General features: G+C 38.6%; 1 protein-coding gene across 1 annotated transcript; it reads left to right on the top strand.

Moving 5' to 3' along the window:
* On the top strand, positions 1–219 carry LOC147428825 (uncharacterized). Its single transcript, XM_086496380.1, has one exon. The coding sequence runs from the start codon at positions 1–3 to the stop codon at positions 217–219; it is 219 nt and encodes a 72-aa protein (XP_086352506.1).
* Positions 220–10,161: the final 9,942 nt, after the last annotated feature.

Raw genomic sequence — 10,161 nt, forward strand, 5'->3', positions numbered from 1 at the left:
ATGGTGATGCTGGTGGCGTACATGAGCAGCGTCGCAAATGCTGAGGCGGAGGAAGTGGGGCGCAAATTAGTGGCTGGGGCGGGGGCAGAGGTAGGTGAGGAAGCGGAGTTGTGGGCCAAGAAAGGTCATTACCCTTACAAGAAAGGGTACAAAAAGAAGGGCGGCTACCACCACAAGAAGGGCGGCTACGGTAAGGGTGGCCCAGGCCATCCTCACTAACTAATTCAACCCCAGCTGCTCCGCCCGCCCGTTTCTATCTGGTGTGTATATATCATCATCTCGTTCCTTCTGTGTTCGCGCCGTTAACTCATGTGACGTGTTCTCCCTGAAGTATGTAGGTACTTAGTACCGGTTGTCTACTATTCTACCTTACCGGAAACACCTCACTCAATTTGCTTCTCTGTGCTATCTTCTTACGTTTCAATGCACACTCAAAGCCTACGCTATTGACAATTTTCCCGGCTACATGATCGTCGTTCCCGATTGCACTTTTGAACTTTGCTTAAGCATTGAAAGATTGAAATAGCCTTTTTAGTGTAATTTTTTTGTAAATGGGACTGTCCATTGAAGAGCTACATACGGATCCTCTTCAATTTTTTTGTTTCAAAATGCTAATGCGACTTGTGAGCTTAATATTAACCATGTATATTTGGCGTGCAGGTTCCTTGCTTTTGGCTTCCGCAGAGGCGTGTTCTTGTGAGATAAATAATGCGGTGTCTAGCTAGTACCTAAAATGTGCTCATTGTTTAACCTTTGTACGAAAAGGGGGCTTGTATGCAATGTGAGCTGTTACTTTTTGGTGTAACCTTTGCATTGAGCAGGGAGCTCTCTTGCCCTGTTGTTGTACTATTCTCGCGAAAGGCAAATGTTAAATTTCATGCATGCTACGTATGTTGCTCCTAAACCTTTGAGTTATTATGTGATGGAAGTGGTCCAAACCGTACATGATCTTCGATATATCCAACTTCCACCTAACACATATGAGATCTTCAAACATCGAGCTCCCTATAAAAGGGTGTAAAAGGTGAAAGCTTCATAAGGGGGGGAAGTATTGAAATTTAGTGCCATAAAAGGGGGGTGGGGGGGGTCCGCGGGTGAGACCAAAACAAGGGGCCATTGATACCCAGCTCCATTACTATTCTAAGCAAGTGAGGGGAAGGGCATCCAACTCAGCTTGTACCAGTGCTCGAAAAAAACCTAGGATTAGTGTAGTCCCACCTACAAATTTTGAAATTTTGCCTCTAAATTTTTTTATTTGAAGGTGAAAGAACCTACAAAATTTTGGAAAAATTAGTGTAATTGGTTTGTCCTCAATCTCAAGACTTGAAGTAACATTTCAATTTCCAGTGCTCTCTGCTGAGCTACTTGACACGGCAGGCGTAAGATGAAATATTCCCATAGGCTAGCATCCAGTAATCGTAATCAAAATCCAGGAGTATCTCCCTTTTCGTCTTGCACAGGGGCACTTCACAATTGGCAATCTTCTTGGCCTGCCAAGTGCACATGAGAAAAGGAAAGCCTGGGTGCCTGGTACTAAACCCCTTCAACAACATAAAATTCCCTTGCCGCCAAATAATCCACAGAGAGTCTCCCTTGACTTTGCTCTCAAAATTACCAAGGAAGCCAACAAAAATCAACATGAAATTTGAGCACCTTGTCCAGAGCGGCTAACACTCCTGTGTAAGCCAAACATGCACTAAATAAGTGGCCAATGTCTTCCACTTCTCCGGAGCACCTGTAGCAGCTACAAGACCCCAGATTTGTTTGGGTTGCTTTCTTCCTCGTCCTTACAGCTTAATGGAGAATTATACACGTCTTGAGCTCAATGGAAGGATCCTAGAGGTTAGCCCAAGGTGAGGCCGCTAGCAATAATATTTAGCGTCGCAGAGCTAGTGACAAGTTTTCAAGCCTTTATTGTGCAGTACTAGGGCCTCTCTCTTGTGAAATGGTATGGAGTTTTCGGAGGAGCGTAGGCCACCATATGGAGTCTTTTGAGGGGATAGAATATCTATGCTTAGGATCCATATTAATTCTCACGTCAATCCTGCGACGATTCCAAGCGTGAATGATTGAGCTGAGTAAGGCAGACCCAGAAGCGACCACCTGTTATTTACAAAACAAAATGGATGGGAGCCTTTGGCTTTTCTGAAGTTAACTTGTAGTTTTTTAAACAGCAAGAGGGGCCCCTCTTCAATAGGGGAAGCTAGAGCATTGACGGCTAATTTGATGGGCTTCTTATTGGTTGCGGTTCTTTGGTCGCTTATGCCAAGTCCACTATATTTGCTAGGTAGACAACATGCATCTCAACTGACTTTGAACTTTGAAGCTTTTTAGAAAAATGGGTCACTAGCCCAGAGGGAGAAGATTCTACAAACTTTGATAATGATTGCAAGGTGGGAGGTGATTGGCCTCCAACAACTAAAGAAAAATGGCACCTAGGCATTGAGAGAATCATCTGCTGAGCTTGGAGTTAAAGTTGATGCATACCCTATCCTAGCTGACTGAGAGTTAACTCGAAACCCATGGGAAAGCCCGACTATCGAAAAATGTGAGCCCCTTGAGTGATTTTATAGAGTGATTGAAGAATCCTATCCGGAATAGAAGACAACGAGTGTGAATCCCTATTTTTTCATGGTTGATCTTGGACTAGGAGGCTAGACAAAACTCCCTTAAGGAGGGCTCTTCGTTGGTTAGTATAACATTAGTGTCATCAATAGTAGTGGCATTGGCGAACTAGGACAAGCATTGTTGCTTCTTTGAGTTGGGGATTAATCCCTTTGATAAGGCCTTGTTCCATTTTGTCCTTAAATGAGGCAATTGAGCCCATCAGTAGCAACAACAACAAACAAGAGGGGGCCAAGAGACAACGTGGCCTTACAGATCTTTCTAACCCAAACGCACCTGACAGATGCCCATTAAGGGAGAAACTTACCCTTGCATTCACAAAAGGGGTTTTAACACCACAGAGAACTGGTCAAAGCCCATAAATTCAAGACTTATATTATGAAATGACCACTCTAGCCTGTCATAGGCTTTATCAACGTCTACTTTGATAAACACAAAATTCTGTCCACACTCTATAACACATTCAGAACCTTCCCAAAGTGTAATGATAGCTTCTACGATTAACCCTTTTTGTTTGAATGCGATCCATTTCATCAATCTTGTGCATATTCCGTTAGCCACTGCTTAGATGTCTCCAATTAGACAACTAGACTTTGGCCCCTTGCTTCTGGAGAAGCTTGATAACCCTCGTGTTGATGGAAAAGATGGAAAGGCTTGATGCTTGACCGATTCCTCCCATACTATAGAAGATAAAGTGCTGTTAATTTTTTCTATTTTACTAGAATTATATATAGAAAGTCATGTGAGTCAAACATGTAACACTCGTGAATTTAAATTAACGACCACATAAAACATTTAGTTTATCTAAATTTCTATTTTCTTAACCAATAAATATTTACATTTACATCTTCATTCCTTGAGATGATACTATTTGGTTATGCAAGCCACGTTTGATGATTATGTCGCATCCCAAAAATCGTTAAAATTATTTTTATTTATTTATGGAAGTTCAGCCTAAAAATAAAGTCACTTTTGGATTTGATCATTTATCTCATTTATATGTATATATACAAATGCCTCATGTGGAATCATAGTTGGGGAATCAATATGTACACTTTTATTGATTTTTCATAGCGATGGTTGTTTTGCAAGAAATTATGTACTATATATTCTCTAAAATGAGCATAGAAAAATGCTTAGTTGATGGGTGTTGGCCTATAACATTGTAGACCCTCGAGTTTTGCCCCATAACCTCATCACATTATTGAAAGAAGGCCTTGAAGACCAAAATGTTTCTCTGTCAGCATTTTCAGGATTTGGTGTTTTTTATTACAACAAAAAACCGGTCAAGAACTACGTTATGAAGATCAAGTTCTTCTTATGATAAGTTTTTTCCTATCCATAAACCTTGAAATCTATGCAGAATCGCATTTCGATGAGAAATTATATTCAATTTATCAAAATTTTGTTAAAATTGCACTACATTTTTATGATTTTTGCATCTTAATATTATCACCATAATCTAATATGGTATTAATTTTTGGGAAAAACTAAAAATTTGGCTATGTTTTTCACCTAAGATGTGAACATGATCCATAAATCATGCTTCTAGCTCCGCCAACTAATTATGACACATTGTTAGAAATATAGGACACTTAACTATCTCAGGACACTTGAGTGTCCAACTACAAATCTAAACACTAGTTTGGTACCAAAACAGGACATTTAAGTGTCATTTTTTAACAAATTTAGATTAAATGCTACTTGCATCAGACGATGTATTTAAGAAAACCCTCTTGATATGCTTAAATATGTTAGCTAGAGGGTCTTTGAAAAATATAACCTTGCATTTTAGAAGCTATTATGATCAAGAAATATACTCATCAAGTGGACCCCCATAAGACTGCAATTGATGCTTTGAAGAAATCAACTTTATAAGCTCAAGAAAAAATGAAATGACCTTGTAGAAAATTGTACACAACTTTTCTATAATTGTGCTATAGATTACCGCAAGTTTCATGTGCAAAAAAAATTACTCGAGAGTATATAAAATAATGGAAAGTTATACGTGTTTGCTATGGCCATTTCAAGCATATCGTTGTATGCATAGAAAAAATATGTTTTTGATGTTTTTTTGAGTTTTAGAAAGTGATACATTGCTTACCCTCTCCAATGATGACTCAAGGTGGCAAGTAGAAGTGCTTTGGTAAGAAACAATCTTTGGATCATTTCAAATATTCAAAACTGCGCATGCAAAAATTTTGATATTTTAATTCTTGACACATAAGTATTCAAAACCTCAAATAACTTCAAACTTTCCACACGTATCAATTAAATGTATCAAAGTGCATGGTATGAATACAAATGGGATACCTAAAACCTTGATCTCAATGTTATTGTGGAGGACTCAAGATTTTCAAGAGTTTTTGAACAATCAAAATTTCAAGATAGGGTGTAAGCAACAAGATTTAAGTAAGTTAGGGAGCCGAAAAAATACGTATTTTCTTGGTTTTAACATATAAAGTCATTTGACGTTGTGAAATTGCACTAGAATAGGCCCAATTCCATGAGAGGACCTTTGAAAGGGCAAAATTATGCTCTTAGTCAGCACGTGCTCAAGAATAGAATTATGTTTATAACTTGTAATTAAATTTGAAACTATTCTTTGAAGGTCATTCCACTCTTTTGTAACACTAAGTACTAGCACTTTTCTTTTAAAAACATAAAAATGCTCAGCTCTACAAAAAGATATAAGATATTGAAGAGATTCAATGTTTGGATTTGGTCAACAACTAGAGAAGCTAATGTTTACCAGATGTTGAGAATGATTCAAATAACTGCAGAGGAGATATTGCCATTTTTTTTAGTTTGATCTCAAGAATATTGAAATGTGCCCGAAGGCATGAAGTTATTTAGACTAGAATGATTCAAATAACTGCAGAGGAGATATTGCCATTTTTTGTAGTTTGGTCTCAAGAATATTGCAATGTTCCCGAAGGCATGAAGTTATTTAGACTAGAAAATCCTCAAGTTCCAATTATGTTTAAGCCATTGGAAAAAATATCCACATGCTTTGAATGTGATCCATGCAACACAATTCTTGTTGATTAGTTTCCATACAAATGTTGTGTTTCACCTACAAAATAATTGCATATTTCCTTCAAAATTTGTTGAAGAGAAAATGGTTCAAAATGTTCTCATAGAAGAGTTGCTCCCATACTTGTTGCAACTTGATGAGAGCAAAGATGTGCGTGAGTTCATTGGCTCTAATTGTTATGGTAAGGCTCAATTTCCAATGACAATGAATACAAAGGTGTCATGGAGTATTGGAAAGATCACTCAAGATGATGGCAAAGGAGACAAAAACAAATAAGCTACCAGTTTTTGAGAATCTAGGAGACCTTTTGGAAAGTAGGAGTATTCAACTAATCCAAGCAGTGAACAAGAGATTACAAGGAAAAAAATAGTAGAAATAATGGCAAAAGAAAAATCAATAGTGATATGATGAATGGAGGACAACTAATATTCTTAGCAAGGAAGTTGGTTTGTGGCAGAGGGTGAATATGCCAATACTTCCAAGAGCCTACTAAATAGAAGCCTCTCAGATACACCTAGATTATGTTGAAGCGCTAATTTCTCTACATTCTTCCAGCAAAGGAGTTACCTATTTTGTTGCTTATGTGTCTTGCAACTTCCCTCCAAAAGTAGTTCAAGGAACTTTTTCCAAGTTTAGAAATCCAAGGAGACCAATGGAGAGAGGATCATCTAGAGGCTAAAATGTCTGAATTTCTCCTCTCATTCCAAGGTTGAAGCCACTTTTTTTCACTTATGTGTACGTTCCCCTATGGTGCCGCCATGCTTCAGGACTGTCTAGGAAGGCCCCAAGATCTTATCATGCACTATGGCCTCCTTCCATGTGCCCCCTTTAGAGGCAAGCTCCAATTTTCTTATCATATCCTAGGCCATGATGGCCCACTCTTGATTTTGCTCCGTCAATGATCTAACTAAATTGGCACTCAATGCTTCTACATGCAACATGGGGTCAATGATTTCCATGCCACCTTGCTTCTTTGATCTTGCTATCCATTCCCATTTCCCCCATTGTCAAAATGGATTTCATGTTGCTCTTCCATAAGAATTGTTTGATAGGCTTTAGAAATTATTTCCAGTGGTCTTTGCTCAATTTAAGTAATGGAGACACGAAAGAAATGTAAGGGATCTTGAAAGCATTTATCGTAATAACTCTGCTATAAAAGGGGAGGAACTCAAAACCCCATCTTCTCATTTTACTACTTATCTTGTACACGAACCAATTGAATCTGTGCTTATTCAAAATGACCACCTCAAGTGGATGCCTAAGTGCCTGAACACAATTCCCTTTCCAAAAGCTTCCCCTGACCAATCCACCGGGTCAAACGAGCCACTTTCAGAAAGAGAGATCAATCTTGATTTCTCAATATTTCACATTGATCCTAAAGCAATGGCAAATAGTTGGACAATCTTGACGGCCTTCTTAGCACTTCTAGATTGGCTTTTAGGAATACCAAGGGTTGTGAGCAAACAAATTTGCAAAAAATTCTTTGCTACCAGGAAGTGATAGACCTTGAATTTCCCCTATTTCCACACAATCCTCAAGCGAGGTTACCTAAGCGTGAGACCCAATAGGAAAGAGTAGTCAGGCAAGGGGGAAGCCTTGTTTGATCAAACACTTGACCTAAAAAATTCTCATTATTTTGTTGCTGAAGAGTAGCTCTGAGTTACTTCCCTCCCGAAACATGAGCACTATCCCACATATATTGGGTCCAAAGCCCAAAGCCTTCATGACGGATGCAATGTAATAGCATGTGGTTCTATCGTAAGCCTTATCCACGTTGAGTTGTGAAGGAGGATAAATTCTTGTTTGGTGAAAACAAAATACTCAATGCCAACCATGGCAGCCAAAATGTTATCTCGTAAATAAAGCATCCTTTGATGAATACATGTTGATGGAGGGTGATGACTTTGTTCAAGATTGGAGCCAGACTAAAACAATCAGGTTCGCAATGAGATTGTACACCACTATCAACATTTTGACAAAGAGCAATGGACGGATTTGGGGATGGGTTTTATCAACCCTTTTTTGGGACTGTCATCCAAATGCCCCTCCAAAAGATCCATGTTCGCTAATTGCAATAGGGGAATTTTAAAATACTCCCAGAATTGTTTGAGAAACTCATTTGTAAGTCCATCTCACCCAATAGGGGACTTTTCCTTCCCCATAGCTTGTAGGGAATGTTACCATACATATCTGGTAGTGATGTGTGTGAACACAGTTAGGACCACCCGGGTATTTTTTCCCTCACTCGGAGGTTTTTTCCCCTATACATTGCATATATGACCATCAATCTAGGGCCATCTTTTCTTTCCACTGTGCACTAAGTAATACTACTCTCTATTGTGTGCCTTGAGCTTCCTCATCTTTTCCAATTTGTGTGTGTTTTCCTGCAACCCTATTTCCAACAATTAGTATCAGAGCAGGTTCCATCCTCTTGGGCATAGTCGCTAGCATCACCAGCACATGCTTGCTCACTTTTCCAAATTTGGGTGAGCTTTGGTGAGCTTAGTTAGGTCGAGAAATACCGTGGGATTGCTCGTAGAGCTTAGTCTACTCAGATTTTCCATTTGGGCTAATTTCAACCTTTGTTTCCACTACAGGTAGTATTACGCTGGCATTTTGTCATTTTGTGCCAATTTTTTGTTGCAATTTTTGCAAAATGGATCCCTCACAGTCTTCTTCTGGTTGTGCTATATAGCATGTGTAAATCTTGATTTGTTTCTCCTCTTTTTGAATATTTTTCACATTAGGTAAAGGCATTCGCCATGGATGACAACAACATAGATGTGTTCAAGATGTTTGTTGTCGAGGATAAATTGGATAGGGATAATTACCCAACGTGGGCTTACATGATGCAACATGTCCTTGTGTCAAAGGGACTTTGGAACATTGTGCAGGGCATTGATGTACACCCTAGTTCTGTAGATTCAAGCGATGTTGAGGATGTTGAAGGTTTTAGTGGAAAGATTGATGTTGCTAGAGATGTTTTGCCTACAACTGAGAGTAGGCTCCTAGGGATGTTAGAGATGCACATGCTCATGGACTAATTGAATTATCTGTGAAGTGCACTATTACTCCTCACATTCACTTGACTAAATCAACTAAACATGCTTGGGATATTCTAGATGGTCTTTATGCAAGTCGCAAATGAGGCTGAAATTGCATTATTGTGTAAAGAGTTGGAATCAATGATTATGCATGTGGAAGATGACATGGACAATTTTCTTGCTAGTATCAAGGATCTAAGTGAACAACTCAGTTTTACAAGCAAAGTCATTTTTGACAGTTTTCTTGTGCAGACTGTTCTTGATGCTTTGCTAGAATCTTACTAGACTTTTGCTAGTACTTGGAGACTTATAACCCAATAAAATCCCGATGTTATCAAGTTTGATGCATTATGCACATTGCCATTTCAAGAGTCACTTTCAAGAAAGAACAAGACTAACAAAGTGCATTTGAATATACTTTTGTTGCTACTTAAAGAAAAAGTGGTACCAGAAATGTGGCCACATCTCATGGTTCTTCCTTGAGTAAAAAATCATCAGTTTCCCATGCTTCTATTGGAAACACCTTGTTTGGGAGTTCTAGTGAAAGGGCAAAAAGAACATGCATTGCCATTATTGTAAGGATAATGAATCATGATTGCTTGATCAAGGAGTGTCATAAATTGAAGGCACAAGAAGCCAAGAAGAAAGACGCTAGTTTTGTTACAAGTGCAATAGAGTATTCTCTAAAATGAGATTGTGATGCTGATGTAGATACATAATGGGATTTTAGTGTAGATTGCACTTATGATCCTTTTTTCCATGATGCATGTATGTCAGTTGCTGCAAGTTCACGTGTATGGTACTTTGATAGTGGTGCTACAAAGCACATTACCTCTCATTGTGACTTGTCTACCTCTCTCAAGGATGTCTCTCATGGGAATACAACCACTTGTGCAAACAATGCCTCTTATCTGGTCAAGGGAGTTGGAAAGATTGTACTGATTGCTAGGAATGACAACTCTTTCACACTTGTTGATGCACTTTATGTACCTGGGATAAAAAATAACCTTTTGTCTATATCTTTACTTGCTAGACTTGGTCTTGTTGTGAATTTTAATTTATGGAAGATAGATGTACAATTCATGATCTCAATTTTGGTGATGAAATTTTTGCATCTGGCATTTTATGTCGTGGGTTGTATAAGCTCAATTTTTATTAAAAGTTTGGGTAGAATTTTGCAAATGCATTTGTGGATTCAAAGGTTGTTCAGATGCAAAACTTTGGCATGCATGTTTTGGGCATGTGAATTTTACCACTTTGCTACGTTTGCAGAAATATGATATGGTTGCTTCTTTGCTACCTCTTGAAGCACCTATAAAGCATGTTTGTGAAGGCTATATTTTGGGTGAAAATGCAACATTTATAGTTTCCAAAGGAGGTATCAATTAGGGCTACATGCATATTGTATCTTGTTCATAGTGATGTTTGTGGGCGCTTGCAATCATCCTTGGGCAA

Source organism: Adiantum capillus-veneris, chromosome 23, assembly GCF_014529385.1.
Source record: "Adiantum capillus-veneris isolate H3 chromosome 23, ASM1452938v2, whole genome shotgun sequence".
NCBI lineage: Eukaryota > Viridiplantae > Streptophyta > Polypodiopsida > Polypodiales > Pteridaceae > Adiantum > Adiantum capillus-veneris.